Genomic DNA, 16,155 nt, shown 5'->3' with positions numbered 1-16,155 from the left:
TATGGCTTTAGGTCATAAGACCTGTTTATCTTGATTCTCAGGGATCAAGTATCAGGGCTCATTTGTGAGAACCAAGAAACAATAAACAGAATAAAGGAGCCAAAGGAGAAGCTGCTGTATAGCACAGGGAGATCAGCTCAGTGCTCTGTGATTACCTAGAGGGGTGGGATGGGGGGTGGCGGGGAGGGAGGCACAAGAGGGAGGGGATATGGGGATACATGTACACATACAGATGATTCACTTTGTTCTACAGCAGGAACGAACACAACATTGTAAAGCAATTATACTCCAATTTTAAAAAAAAGGAGCCAAAGGAATAAGCTGACCGTCTTGCAAGGAGCTCCAATGTTGGCAGGGGGGATGGAGTTGTGGGAAAAATGGATTAGAGCTGTCTTCTCACAGCAGCAAAAGGTATAGCAATTCAAAAGAATAGTTTGGGTCAGAGTCCTTTGGGGACACCTGTGTTCACACCTCAAGGACATCAGGAATAAACACCAAGTCTAGTGGTCCAGACATAGAATCAAGGTCATATTCGTGGATTGAGGTGAGCGTTCAGAGGGGTAGAGATGAACTGGCCTCAAGAGCAGGGCAACATACAATGGGAAACGTTACATAAGTGTGTTTTCCTCAAATAGCACTGAATGCTTTTGAGTGGGTCAGAGAAGAACGTAATTTAAGTCCTAAGAACGAAGGAAGACCTGAGGTTTAAGGGAGCTGAGCTGGCTGCAGATTCTGGCTGCAGAAGTGTGGCTGGATCCTGGAAATGTATTCCGGGTGTCACCGTCCCTACGATGAAAGCCAGGGATGGGTGACCTACTGGAGCATGGTGGCTAAAAAGGTAACCTCAGGACATTGACTTAACTGCATCCAAATCCCAGTTCTAACACTTATGAGTCACTTACCCACAAGCCGGGAAATGATGCTTCTTCGTGCTTCAGTTTTCTTTCAGCGTAAACTAGGGAGAACAATGCTTTTCTCATAAGGTTGCTGTGATGGTAAAATGAATTCATACAGAAGAAGCAATTAAAAGAATGCTTAGCACGTACAGTACTTAATACATACTAGTGATAACGATTGTTTTCTTTGTCAGTAATAAAACCGTCTCACTGTCAGCTGGTCAAACAGAGTCCCAGAAAATTATTCTCATAATTCTTTAAGGCTTGAATTGTGGTATGTTTCCTCTAAATCAGACGTTCTTGAAAATTAGGGGTTCTTCCTTGCATTCTCCTACTTACTTTTAGATTCATATTTTAAATGTACTTTAATAATTCACTCAGCAATGCGATAAGTAGTAACTTTCTGAATTGTGGTGAGTCTTAAGATATTCATATTTCACCATGATTATTGAATTAGAGCACGAGTATAGAATTCTAGGTTCAAAGCATTCTTCAGCACTTTAAGTGCACAATTTTATCATCCTCCAGCACCAAAGTTGTGGATGGGAAAGTTGATGTCAAGATAATTCTTGCTTCTTGTAGTTTTAATTATTCTATTTTTGTTTTTGATGATGTTCTTGATATTTCATTGCATTAAGAGTATTTTTAGGGTTTCCCTGGTGGCGCAGCGGTTGAGAATCCGCCTGCCGATGCAGGGGACACGGGTTCGTGCCCCGGTCCGGGAAGATCCCACATGCCACGGATCGGCTGGGCCCGTGAGCCACGGCAGCTGAGCCTGCGCGTCCGGAGCCTGTGCTCCGCAACGGGAGAGGCCACAACGGTGAGAGGCCCGTGAACCGCAAAAAAAAAAAAAAAAAAAAAAAAAAGTATTTTTAAACTGTTTTAAAATTTTATCTTGTTCATTAGGAGATGTTTTCCATCTGGAAACTTGTACCTTGTTTCATTTCTGGGAAACTCTCAGCCATTGCTATGGCCTGAATGTTTGTTCCCCCAACACATATGTTGAACACCTAATTCCCAATGTGATGGACTTTGTAGGTGGGGCCTTGGGGAGGTAATTAGTATTAGAATTAGTCATGAGGGTAAGTCCCTGTGATGTAATTAATGTTCTTATAGGGAAATGAAAAAACAAAAGCTCTCAACCAAGTAAAGACAAGTAGGCAACCATCTGTGAACCAGGAAGATGGCCCTCAGCAAGAGCCCGATACAGACCTGCAGCCTCCAGAACTGTGAAAACTGAATGCTTGTTGTTTAAGCCAGCCGGTCAGCGGTGCTCTGTTATGTCAACCCAGACTCAATAAGAAAACCATTATCCACTCAACTGTCTCAGCCCCACTCTCTTTACTCTCTTCTTCTGGATTCCTATTTGAATAATACTGATGTACCTAGAGTTCTTTTTTCGGTTCTAAAAGATTTTGAATACCTAATAAATTCATGCAGTCTCAACATCAAATATCATGAAAAGACTAGAGCAAAAACTCTCCCTCCCACCCCGGGGCCCGTTCATATAGTTTCTACTCCCCCATCCGCATTAGTAATATCTGTACATCTTGCTAAATATTCACAGGGCGGGCCATAACTAACAGCAACAAACGAACAAACAAGCAAAATTATGCTGATATTACTATACTGTTAACTTAGGATACCATTACTCCTTTCTCTTTCCCTGCCCCCTCCAAACAGGCATCAAAATAATGCAAAACCAAAATTTTATCAGCATAGCAATATATCAATAGATACAGATTTTAAACAAGAGGTAAGTGGAAAGCAATCTGAAGAAGGTTTGTGGGAAAACATGAATAAAACTTGGTCTGTGTCTTTAGAGAAGATGAAACAATTTCTTGGCTGGCTCCCCAGAATCTATATCGATGCATTAAATGTAACATCAATAACTAGAGCCGTGCGGTGATGCAGCCCAAGCCACTCTCTGGTGGAGCGCGGGTAGTCAAGATGGACGGCCCTCTATCTAAAGCCTCCGTATGATACGTCCAGCTAAAGATAGTCCGCAGGCATCCTGTGGGTTAACAACATCTGTTCGGCGCATGTCAGGCAGGCAGCACGGAATTTGCAGCCACAAGCTGCATCCCCCAGTGAAATTCAAAGCAACATTCTACTCTGGGTTCCACATCAACATTCAACTATTCAACTCGGAGCCACTTTACCATGTGTGCCCCATGAAGAGAAAAACAGAAACCGCGTGAAGAAAAAACACACAAATACGTTATTAACAAAGATAATGCTCCTTTCCCTCAGTCCCTTCTGGACTCCTGTCTCCTCCTGTCTCTCTCTCTTCACCGCCTTCACCATTCCTCCATGCCCTGCATCCTGTTATAGACAGTCTCCCCTTTTTAATAAATAAGGAGGAACATTCACAGGGAGAAACGGAAGAGAAGCAGAAAGTGACGAAGCGACATTTGACCCGGTAACTGGGTCTAAAACGTCGATCCAGACCCCATGTCCCTGGGGTGGGGGCAGTGGACACGGGACAAGTTGCAGTTGTGCTCGGGGCTCTACACCGTCACCCAAATGAGAAGAACAGAAACATTGCTTGGATGCTTCACCTAGTACCTTATGAGCAACTTTAACAGTAAACAGTTCATCAATAATATTCTCCATTTCCTAGCCCATTGCTATTCTACTAAGTTAAAACTTTCTGCTGTTGAAAAAAAATAAATCTACTGGGGAAAACCATGAATTCCTGCCAGTTGGCAGACTCGAGAGAACATAAGCCAGGAAAGTGTGAGTTACAATTTGTTAGAATTCCCGTCTGTACATGCAGACAGACTTGGAGAAACGTGGGTAATTAAGTAATTCAGGCAAAACCCTGTCTATCTCTCTGTCTTTTTATTGGAGCTTCTGGCCAAGATGAAGTTGAAAGGAAGAGTGTATGGGCTTGTGAAAGTGAATCAGAGAGTGGGGCTGAGGAAAGGGTGGTGCTAGAAGTTTTAAAAATTATTTCTACAGTTAAAGGTCACTTAACTCAGTCACGGGTCTCTCACTAAAGGAACCAGTTGCCAATTCCTACCCCCGTGAAAGAAAACAAGGTATTGTAAATAGTTCTTTGTTTTAAAATGTTTGTTTATGTTTTCTTTCTTTGTTGAAGTACCTAGCTAAAGAACAAATGATCAAGACTCCCACAAAACAGAAATAATAGATGAAGGCCAGCCCCCAGGAATTCTGTGCAAGTCTGAGAGATTGAACCCTGAGCTGATTCAAAGTTGGTACTAGAAAGAGGGCTAAGCGGGAGAGAGCATTCACTTCCAAAGACGTCAGAAAGATAGTTTTACCGTGAATTGTGAAACTGTGCATGGAGTTTTCTCCAGTCACATTTTTGGATTTGCTACCTTTGTATCTGTCAACATAGCTAAAAAGAAATAGGGTATTGAACCAAAACCCTTCTAACCCTTCTAACCCTTCAGAGGAGTGGACTTGGCAACATGAATTTGAGCTTAGTCTCTAATGTAGGGAACTAATGATTTGACCGTCTACCCTCCCACCCTCACACACCTTCATGTCTTGGCTACCATTCCATGGGCCATTCGCTTTCTTCTCTTTCTTGGAATGATCTAAGTCCCTAACCGTACACTCCATGCTCATCATAAACCCTCCCAGACTACGAATTCCCTCAGAAGTGGCTTTAGGTAAATACAGAAGTGCTACGGATTCAGGGGGTCATTTTCTGATATGTACAACTCCACCAAGTAGGGAATATCATCAGTATCATCGGAAGGTCGGGAGGCCTTGGATGTCCTCCGATGGAAAAGGGGGAGAGAACCCTCCTCCAGCTCGTCAGCTTCCCTCTTTTCTTCCTCCTCCTGTTCATCCTCTTTCATCACCCAATCCCCCCCTTTTACCATAAAACCTTAAAGACAGTAAGGTATAATGACAAAAGCATTTGTATTGAGGGCTTCCCTGGTGGCGCAGTGGTTGAGAGTCCGCCTGCCGATGCAGGGGACACGGGTTCGTGCCCCGGTCCGGGAGGATCCCACGCGGCGCGGAAAGGCTGGGCCCGTGAGCCACGGCCGCTGAGCCTGCGCGTCCGGAGCCTGTGCTCCGCAACGGGAGAGGCCACAGCAGTGAGAGGCCCGCGTACCGCAAAAAAAAAAGAAAAAAAAAGCATTTGTATTTAGAGTCCAGAGAACGGCACTGCAATGACAGCTCTGCTGTTAGTTAGCTGCGAATGTTAGCACATTTAACCTCTCTGGGCCTCAGTTTCCTAGCAGATAAAATGAAGCAATTTGATTAGAGGGATTCCAAGCTTCTTTCCAACTCTGATTTGTGAAGAGTATGCGTATCTTTGATGAGACATGTTGATGAGTGATACTATCCTTTTCTTATTTTCATATTTCTTTAGCTAAGCCCCTTTACAGATTGAGACTTTACACATTTTACATATGTATGTATATTTATATGTATGTAAACTGATATATCCATATACCTTCTGAAAATTGCAAAAGAGCTGTTCATTCTGAAAAGGGCATAGTTGGCTTCTGATCTAGACATTTATAGTCTTTTCTGAAAAGATCACTGTCGAACCCTTGTATGGATAAATTATTTCATGCAGAATCTCATCCCCAAATTCTGCATCTTTCAGAAAGCACTTTTCACTGCCAGGATAATTTTACCCAGCACTGGCTGGCTTAGCACTTCTATACTTTATTTTTAAAGGCAGGAATTATTTTTCTTGTATGTTCTGGGCTACACTTGATATATTAATGATATTAATGAGAGAATTAATGAAGTTGAAGATACCTGGATATTAACTTTCCACCAGAAATTAGCTTTTTCATTAGAGAGAGTTATTGTTTTCAGGGATTTGTTACAAGTAACTAAACTTTAGAATAACTGTAAATAATAAGTAGAAAGGTAAAAATCCTCGGCCTTAAAATAGTAGCTTCTCCTCTCCTCCCTTCATAGTGATTATGCTTTGGCCATGGAGCCAAGCATTTTCCATATGAAAGAATTCATGAGTTCTTAAAAGATAAAGTTTAATATACAGGCAGTAAACAAAGCATCATTTGAATGAATATAGCTGTAAAGAAAATAGGGAGGTTATTTCCAAGACAGCATCAGATCTGTCAAGGGAAATACTTATACACAAGTTTCGAACATTTTATGAGGGTGTAGAATTGCTACAAGAGTAGAGGTTCTTGCTTTTCTTCTTTAATAAAATAATGTTAGCCTAGGATTATCATGAGCTTCTGAAATAGGTGGGACCTGTGACTAGGGATGAGATAGAGGCTGGGATGCTGTTTGTTTAAGTGTAAGCCTATGACTAGGAGGGATTTCAACAGTACCACTGTTAATCCAAGTCATGATGAAACCAAAACTTTGCCTACACTTGCCTCTCCCTTGATTCCACCATTGAACTAGACAGATCTTCTGACCTTTCTAAAGTTCTCATTCTGGGTTTCTCTGAGGGCCAGGTGATATCAGTGCAAGACCAAGTTCTATACAACATTGGCACTAATGGGAGTTTCTAGGCTTAGGAATTTGGTTTATTTTTAATCATTTAATCAGCTTGAGAAATTATTTGGCTATAAAATGACAATAGATTGAACTCACTATTTCTTTGATAGAGACCCAGTCTAAAAAGACTTCAATGAAAATATCAGGGTAATTAGACTCGAAATTTAGAAGTGGAATATAATATTTTTAAAAATGAGAAAGCTGGAGTTCCTTTGTTGCTTAAGATTGGTTTCAGAGGGTCTCATGTGAGTGAGAATAAAGGCAAGCAAGTCTTGAGTTCTCTACTTCTCTCTAAATATTTCCACTAAACTGTGAAAGATTTCAAGTTTAAATAGATAAAAAGTGGTGGCTAGAGCCCCAAATATAAACACTCTAAAAAAGAAATAAACAAGTATTTGTAAGTTTTCATTTTGTGCAAAGTCCTGAGGTGGGTGTTATTGGATACACAAAGCTGAGTAAGAAAATTTTGCTCTCAAGGAAATTATCCTAGAGTTGAAAACATATAAATCTATGAAAACAGAACTAGCAGTATGATAAGCTCCACGCAGGTGGCAAAAGCTAGTTTATGGGTCTTTGGTGGAAGACATGCTCCTGTGAACCCCAAAGTTTAGAAAAAGCTTCCAAAGGAAAAGAAGATCTGAAGCAGAGTTGGATTTCAAGAGAATAAAGGAGGATAAAGGAACCGGGATATCATATGTCAAGGTGTGAAGGACTAAAAAAGGTTAAAAAGTATAAAAATATGGATGAAAGATAAGTGATAAAAAGTACAAAGTTGAAAAGGGGTATAATCGTTCCTCATTCACTGGGTAAAGTCAGTAGGCATGTGGTGTGTTGATAAGAGTCACTGGGCTGATTACTCTGCCATTTATATCCTGGCATTTTCAACAGGGAGCCGCTAACTGACCAGAATCCAATTGTCCTCTCATGTGAACTAACTCTGAAACTTGAGCCAATTCTCTTAAACTCTCTGGACTTCATTTTTAAAATATTTAAAATAATGTTGGAGTCAAATTTTTCTAAAGTTTATTCAGCTCTTATGAGTGTATATATACATATTATATATATATATAATCAGATTGGATAATACATTCTTTTGTCATTTCAATGAAGGGTAATTTTAAAAGATAATTATGTAAGCCAACAAATCCATTTACAAAAGTTCAATAAATGGAAAGGATTATTAACATATTCTCTAACTCTGCTTTATTTTTCTTAGATTTTCCCAATGGACTCTCTAGCAAAATCTGTCAACCAATGTGCTCTGGGGCTTAGCAAAAAGCTAGCTGAATCTGCTGAGGGTAAAAATATCTTTTTTTTCTCCGTGGGGCATCTCAACCTCCTTGGCCATGGTGTATTTGGGCACCAAAGGCACCACTGCAGCCCAAATGTCCCAGGTGAGTGAGAAAGGTCAACCATCCTCTGTTGCCTTAAAATGAAATGCTTTTCTTGTCTTTTGTTTACTTCTCTCCTGAAATCCAAATAGCCCACGTTTTACAACCACCTCCTCCAAAATAAAAGACACACTTAAATAAATTTTCTAGACCATAAAAAGAAGTCTGAGAAAGTGAATCAATTTGAAAACTCTTTCTAGGAATACCATTTAAGAACCCGTGTTCTCTGGCAAAATCAAATGGAGAGATGATGAGGTTATCGAGTTTGGTTCAACACCAAAAACAATTTTATTTTGATTATTAAAATATTTCAAGAAAGTAATGGCTCGTACTTTAAATAATAGAATTAGTCATCATCTTTCTAATCTCAGAAGGCTTTTCTTGAAGAAAAAAATAGAAAAATCAAGTGAATCCTGTTCCTCACGCTTTGTTTGGTTGTTACTTTGTTTGGTCCCCGGTTGTCTAGATGAATCTAAAGAGCCCGTTAAGAGCATTAAAATAGCAAAACAGGATTATTGTATTAGCAATTATCAATTTGATGTAAGCATCCTCAAGTCATAGCGAGTGTATGTGTATGTGTGTAGCCTTACATAGCAAAACATCTCAAATAGCCATATATGTGTATCTGTATCTATGCATGTGTAAACATATAAATATATGTGTGTTTTAAGTAAAAATAAAAATAGAAGAGAGTAAATTCAGCTCTAAATCATACAACGATTGAAAGGCCAAGTGACAAAATTTCCACCCAGAAGCAGGCCTCTGCGACAAGTATGGAAATGGACACAGCCAGAAGCTCTGAATGAGGCAGCAGAATACATATTCTGTCCCTTTGGGCCTAGGATATCCCCCTTATGCTCGTAATTTACAAGCTATTGTGTGGTTTAAAAATAGCAACAACAAAATCTTGGTTCACAGAAAAAAATCCTGGTTCACAGCTAGTTAATAATCGGCTCATTATTAAAAGGTTGAACTATGAATGTGATAGACTTAATCTTAGATAAACGTCAATTTGCTTCCCCTCCATATACATATATTGCTGGGTGTTGCTTACCCTTGTTTTATTTCAATGTCACTGAAATAGTAACAGCTTCAGTTTGAAATTGAGACTAATGAGTTGCTTAGGGACCTCCCCTTTTTTTCCTATGGCAAGTGGTTCCTGTCTGTCACCGTGTGTCAGCACAAACTTTGGTAAAATAGACTTTATTCCTTTCTGTAAGCTGGGTCCAGGATGCATGCAGGAGATGGAATTATCACTTTGTTTTCTCAGGGGAAACACAGTGTCCACATCCTTCCTGTGACCTTTCACATGAATTGCTGGTGTGAAGAGAATGACTCTATCTCCATATGTCAGACGGTGGTAGGCAGTGCAAACTGAAGTGCTTACGTAGAAAAAACAACTAAAATTCCTGAATTTTCCAGATAACTGGGGCATTTGCTCAAATTACCTAAGTGATGGTCTCAGTTGAATAGCTAGGCTTCTTTTCAAAACAATCATAGATAAAAATGAAACTCAGAAAACATGAGAATTTTTCCTCTAAGGCTAGTCCCAACATTATCCTCAACGTCTCATAAAAAGTATTAAAATAAAGAGACTAGCAACTTAAATTCAACTTAAAAATTTATTTAAAAGCAGCTCTTGACTTACGCTTACTAGGTCAGGTAACTCACCATTTAAGTCAAATCAGACCTCCCTTGGTTCATTAATTATATGTTTTGTATCTATAGGAACAAATGGCTTGTAGTTGCTGATGTGTATTTCATATGATTACATCTCTGCGAAGTGCACTCACGTATTGCCTTTTTATTGAAATTACAGGGCTTCCCTGGTGGCGCAGCGGTTGAGAATCCGCCTGCCGATGCAGGAGACACGGGTTCGTGCCCTGGTCCGGGAAGATCCCACATGCCGCGGAGCAACTAAGCCTGTGAGCCATGGCCGCTAGGCCTGCGTGTCTGGAGCCTGTGCTCCGCAACGGGAGAGGCCACAACAATGAGAGGCCCGCATACCGCAAAAAAAAAAAAAAAAAAAAAAAAAAAAAAAGAAATTACAGGTTCTTCAGTTTAGCAGAGACCAGGACAGCAAATCTTGTCCTGACAGTTTTGAAAAGAAAAGGAAAATGGTACATCTTATATTTCAATATCTATTTGATAATTAAGGATAAAGCACTTTTGGCACATGTATTTTAGTGGCTAAATTAAGCAACCTTTAATAGGTAACTTTTCTTTAAAATATATGTTAAAATTATGGGAAATTTTTTAGAGTGCAGAATGTCTACACTTTTTGGAAGGGTAATATTCTTTTCCCTTATCTCTTCCTTTCCTTCTCCTTCAAAACTACTCTACTTTCAACATTGTTCTTACTTCTGCAAACTAAGTGTGAAGAAAATGATGTCCCAACAGCTATTACATTCTTGCACTAATAATACTAAAGAGAACATTTTTTTATCTACCATGCAGTCGATTTTGGCCTTTGTTCGTAAACTTTAAATCATTTCATTTACTATAAGTTGTTCGTATACACGTAGTTCTTGTTCAACATTTTTATTTGACCAATTTATTTTCTTTTAAAGGAATTCAACGTAGGCAAGGCTGAAGAAATACACTCTAATTTCCAGACACTTATCTCAGAAATCAACAATCCCAGCAATGCTTGCATACTTAAAACAGCCAACAGGATCTATGGGGAGAAAACGTATCCATTTCACAATGTAAGTGGAAACATCTTATTTCAAGCTGATGGGAAAAGAGTCACATGAGATCAATCAATAAACGCTTTGTACTTTTCTTCAGGGATCCCAGGGACAATCTTAATGTATATGGAGTATGTGGTCAGCATTTCCGATAAACAATCATTTAGCCTGACCAATGTGTCAAGTTGTAAGGGAAACCAATAACATATTTCAAACCAAATCTGGTGGTCAGATCTTTATGCCCAGAATAAAGGGGTACACCCCAGGAACAATCCATGAAGGCTCACAGAAATGTGGTTTATATAATCCCTGGGCCAACATTTGTCTCATGGGAAACAGAGCAAAGGATGTAGAATAACTCGATATGGCGAGTCTGAAGGAGCAGAGGGTGGTGTGGTCATAGGAGTGTGGCAGGAGACTGTGCCCTCAAGAGCAAAGTTGACTTTGGGATCAGGTAAGTCACTTCACATCTTGACTTCAGACACTTTAAGAAAGATTCTTAACATGGAACTGAATCAACTTCTCCTCTGCTCTGATGGTTGAGACACTCACAGTACAGACCATGACTCCATCCTCAGTTCAGATGCAAGGGCTCCTCCGAGGGGTCAACTCCAAACCAAGCCAAGCATTTACTTCTTTCATGTTTGTCCATCACATCCTTTGGCACACTTCAGAAGAAAGCCAGAGGACCCAGGTACCCACTGGGTAAGGAGTAAGGAAATTGAATAGGGAGAGGGATAGCAACAGGAAAAGTCAAGCTATCTTGTGATTTCAAGCAGTGTTATCCCTGCCCATACCCAGTGAATTCCGGGGAGCTCAGAACTCGGGCTTTGCTATCACTAAAGGCAAAAAAGCAGCCAAGTGAAGTCTTAAAGACCTTTTTATTACTGGTAGTCTCATGCACTCGGGTTTGATTCATAAGTAGGAGACATGATTGAGCCGGGTGGGCACTTGGTAAAAAGCAGCACACAGAGATATAAAATGGTATGTCTTTAAAATATCCACAAGCCCTAGCTGTGCACAGAGAGGTTGATCAGAACCCACAAGTCAAGACAAGGAATAGGTACCTTGAGAATGTTTACGTTTTCTTTTTACTGGATTATAAATTGTACAGAATGTAGACTTCATAATCTCCAAACCACTGCCTGGCAGCTGAATTAACTCAACCCTTTTTAACTGCACACAATTCCTCCATAAAGTAATAAACTGAAGGAATTCCACAGCTGCCCTGGGGAATAAATTATGTTTCAAGGCAGGTGCCCTCCTAAGCAGCAACCTCGGTTATAGCCCACTTAGGACGATGGCCCCGGAGGGGACCATCAACAGCCAGAAGGAAGAAGCCTGCTTTTTCCCTTAGAATACCTGACGAAACCTTTGACCGGTCTTGGAAATCGGTTTTCATGGCAGCCCATAGTTTCCCTCAGAAGCCCTCCCCGGGCTCTTGGGTGTTTAGAGTCCATAAACCGGCAGCTGCCAGACCCCGGGTTCTCAATCTGGCCCCATCTCTGCCACAGAAAGCCAAGTACAACTCCCAGTACTCCTTAGCTGGAGTCGCTCCTGGGATTCCTAGAATGGTCCTCCTTTTCAGCCCAGCCCCATTTCCCAAGGACGAAGAAAAACAGACAAAGATGTGGAGGCTCCAGAGCTGTGGGAGACGGGCCTTCCTTCCATACCTGCGGCTCTGCATGGCTAAGTTCACACAGGGCGGTGTTTAGTTTTTAACCAAAGCCGGAGTGTGGAAAGATTGAGGGGAGCAATGGGGTGGGAGTTTGCAATTGTCCATCTAGCTGGGCTTTATTTATTTATTTATTTTGGATAATCTAAATAGACTTGTTTATCGATTCTGGAAAAATTCTACAAAAGGAGATTTTACCTATTTCTTCCAGAAATATTTACAAGACATGCAAACATACTTTGGCGCAGAGCCACAGTCTGTGAACTTTATGGAAGCTTCTGACCAAATCAGAAAGGAGATCAACTCTTGGGTTGAAAGCCAGACTGAAGGTAAGCCTTCTACAAGGTACTCTCAGCAGTGTGCTTTCTCCAAGTATCGCTTTATTATTTTGAATTTGTGTTATGTGTAAGTATAGGCATTTCTTAAATAGAACTGTGGACACGTTCTAAATACTCAAAACATTTGTTTTATTCATGCCCATCATTTTTGATTTATAGCTTTTGCAATGAGTCTTATCCAAAACACAAAAGACAACCATTTTACCAAGTAGACAAGAAAATGATGAGATTCCACTAATTCCAAGGAGGACTCCAGGGATAAAAGGCAGACAAATGCAAAAACGGAATTTTGGAATACTGTTGCACTTGTGGTTTCTAAAGAAAAATAGCTGCTGATGAACAATTAAAATGGGGCAGTAAATGTACTATATAATCTTAAGTAATTTTCAAAATAGGTCATATATTAGCTTAGAGTATGGGCTGAGCTCTTGTAACAAAGAGACCCAAAATACACGATCTTAATAATAAGATAGAAGTTTATCTCTGACCTAATAGTCACAAGGTAGATAAGCATTCTGTTCCATGAAGCCATCCAGAGACCCAGACTAGTGGGTTAGCTCTGCCATCCTCAAGACATGGCTTTTATATTTGTCTAAGGTGATTCTTACATTTCTCAGTTTTACAGTCAGCAGGAAATAGGGGAAGTAAAGCCTCTCTGCTTTTAAGGGGATGCCCTGAAACTTTCACACACCAGTTCCACTCATATCTCAAATTTGGATACATGGCACATGTTATGTTCTGGTGACCAACTTGTTCTAGTTTGCCTGGGACTTTCCTGGCCTTAGTATCTGAAGACGTCTCAGTCCTAGGCAAACCGGAATAGTCGGTTGCCCAGACTTGCTGTAATAAAGGTCTTTAAAATGTAGTTTTTAGCTGGGTAGCCACATGCTACCTAAAATTTAAGCATTCTATTTCTAAAAAGGGAATAATAGAGGGATTCTCATAGGTGATTTCGCAGTTTTTTTTATTATGATCCTTATTTTAGAAATGAGGACGCTGAGGCTTTTGAGAAGTTGTTACCAAGATCAGATAATTTAAAGCTTCAGAAATAGGACTGAAATCTAAGTCAGTTTAGCTCTGAAGTTTGAGCTCATTGCAATATTCCACGCCGCCTTTTCACAATCGATATGACCGTTGATGGTCCATTATATCTCACAAAGAAACACCAAAGGTGTCCTCGCTGATGAATATTAATGATTAAGCCTTTGCTTTGCAGCAACAAACATGGAAGGTTTAGGTAATCGCCCTCTCCCCAGACTTCAGAGTCACTTGTATATTCCTGCCAGATATGCTTGCAGAGGGTCCCACATACTTTTAACTCGACATGCTGAAGTCATATTCAGAACGGCTTAGCCACGCCTTGTCCTCGCCATGCCCTCGTTTCTCCATCCCGGTGGATGGGTGGCTACCACACACTTGCCCAGATCAGAAGTCTGAGAGATACTCTAAATCCTCCCCTTTCCTTTGCCTCTTCCTGCACGTTTCTGAGTTCATCTTTCCTTTCCAATCTCTTCCTCCTCTGCTCTCGGCTTTGCCAGCATTTATCTGCGTTGATGCAATAATGTGTTTCTCATCTTGCTCCCCTCAAAGGCCACCGCCATGCAGCCATCAGAATGACCTCCCTAAAATGTGAATTCCACCAAGTGGACCACGTGCTCAACATCCATCGTGGTGCCTCACGTCCTACAGGATGAATACGAGCTGCCTGAACTGACATAGAAGGTCCAACAGGACCGTGAAGTCTTGTCTGTCTCTCCACTTCAACTCTTGTCGTTCTCTGACTCAGAGTTGATACTCAGGAATTCTAAGTGGCACAGAGTCCCCGGAACTCCCTGTGCTGCCTCACGACCCCACGCATTTGCTCATGTGTCCCTTCGATTCAAAACACGGTCCCCCTCCCCTGTCACTCCCAGCCCCTTCCCGGCCACTGGTTAACATCGCAGGGCTTCCCTCGGGCATATTGTCCTCCCCTGGCTCCCAGGCTGAGCTGAGAGCCTTCCTCGTTGCTCCAAAAGCCCCCTGTGGGAACCTTTACCTTGACACTTACCACGTTGTTATTGAAATTAACTGTTGAAGTCCCTGCCTCCCCCACTAAACTCAAGGACCCCAAGCGGGGTAATACTACCTTATTTGAGTTTCTGCTTTGCATCACTAACAGATAACAGCCCTGCTCATAGTAGCTATTCAGAGCAATGTTTATTGAAGTGAATTGAGGACGTTGGCAGCCCTAAATTCTCAGTTCCTTTTTCACTGGACTAGTGACTCAGAAGCCATGGTGAGGCAAGAGTGACCATTAACCTTAATTGATGCCTGATTTGGATTCATCTAAAAGTAAGTCTGTTCCGAGAACTACAGACTAGCTAGCATTTACAGAAAGGAATTACTTGCACTCCCAGTTCACGTGAGGACCAAATGTGATTGTATAAGCGAAAGCACACTGTAACATACAACACAAACTCAATGTAGAAGTAGGAGCAAGAATAGTGCTGGAGCTGAACTAAATCTCAGCTCTCAAATTGCTACCCAGTGCCCACTCTGTTCTCTGGGAGACAGGTGGGGACCCTACAGACAGGAAGGCGGGGAGCAACTCATCTGCTACCTTTCGCCCCGGCAAAGCCTTTCTGAGCTGAGTGGAGAGCCATCGTCCGACGCGGCATAAGCTCGGTTTGCATAAAGATCTTTGCCGTGCTTCGCCCGCACGGGCTGACACACTCAAGGAGCATGACAGGATCCATCTCTCTAGATCAGGGGTCCCCAACCCCCGGGGCCTGGGCCCGTTAGGAACCCGGACGCACCGCAGGAGGTGAGCTGCGGGCAGGCGAGCAAAGCTTCACCCGCCACTTCCCATCGCTCCCCGTGCTCTCATTACCGCCTGAGCCATCCCCGCCCGCCCACCCCCACTCCCAGCCCTGGTCCTTGCAAAAACTGTCTTCCACAAAACCGGTCCTTGGTGCCAAAAACTTTGGGGACTGCTGATTACTCTAGATTACAGAGCTGTCCGGATCTTCCTGTGATGATAGAAACGTGCCATAAATCCTAGGGCTGCCATAACAACTTACCACAAACTGTGTGGTTTAAACCAATAGAAATATGTTCTCTCATAGTTCTGGAAGCTGCAAGTCTGAAGCGAAGGTGTTAGCAGGGCCTTGCTCCCTTGGAAAGCTTCAGGGAAGAAACCGTTCCATGCCTGTCTCCTAGTCGCTGATGGTTATTGGCTATCCTTGGCTTGTAGACACATCTCTCCAATCTCTGCCTCTGTTGATACAGAACTTTCTTCTTCGTCTCTCCTATGTCTCCGTGTTTTCACACTCTGTGTGTCTGTGTCCAAATTTCTCTCCTCTTATAAGAACACCAGTCATTGAATTAGAGCCCACCCTTATCCAGTATGACTTCATTTTAACTTGACTGCGTCTGCAAAGACTCTATTTCGAAATGAGATCCTCACAGTCACAGGGACTGGAGGTTAGAATTTAACATATCTTTTTGGATGACACAATTCAGCCCACAAAAGTAATATTCTCACAAAAATTTATAACCGAAATATTACCTTGAGTAAGCATCAGACAAACTTGAACTGAGAATTGAGGGTTCTACAAGTATTTTTCAAAAGTATCAAGGTCATGAAAGACAACGAATGAATGAGGAACATGAAAGACAAAGAATGAATGAGGAATGAAAGAAAAAGACTAAAGGTGG

At 41.5% G+C, this 16,155-nt stretch overlaps 1 protein-coding gene and 1 long non-coding RNA gene across 2 annotated transcripts in view; one reads left to right on the top strand and one right to left on the bottom strand.

The window, feature by feature from the left end:
* Positions 1 to 900: 900 nt before the first annotated feature.
* Positions 901 to 16,155, bottom strand: part of LOC136792636 (uncharacterized) — a 26,241-nt gene continuing 10,986 nt past the window's right edge. The window contains exon 3 of the long non-coding RNA XR_010836708.1: positions 901 to 955. This is a non-coding gene — a long non-coding RNA (uncharacterized lncRNA). The remainder of the gene's footprint in view (positions 956 to 16,155) is intronic.
* The window catches only part of LOC131742916 (serpin B10), a 14,638-nt gene continuing 6,073 nt past the window's right edge, over positions 7,591 to 16,155 (top strand). The window contains 5 exon segments of the mRNA XM_067014434.1: positions 7,591 to 7,674; positions 7,676 to 7,759; positions 9,808 to 9,876; positions 10,327 to 10,464; positions 12,333 to 12,450. Of these exon segments, the coding sequence (XP_066870535.1) occupies positions 7,591 to 7,674; positions 7,676 to 7,759; positions 9,808 to 9,876; positions 10,327 to 10,464; positions 12,333 to 12,450 (493 nt within the window).

Source organism: Kogia breviceps, chromosome 15, assembly GCF_026419965.1.
Source record: "Kogia breviceps isolate mKogBre1 chromosome 15, mKogBre1 haplotype 1, whole genome shotgun sequence".
Taxonomy (NCBI): domain Eukaryota; kingdom Metazoa; phylum Chordata; class Mammalia; order Artiodactyla; family Physeteridae; genus Kogia; species Kogia breviceps.
Note: the sequence above shows the minus strand (reverse complement) of the source record. Positions and strands in the feature narration are given on the sequence as shown.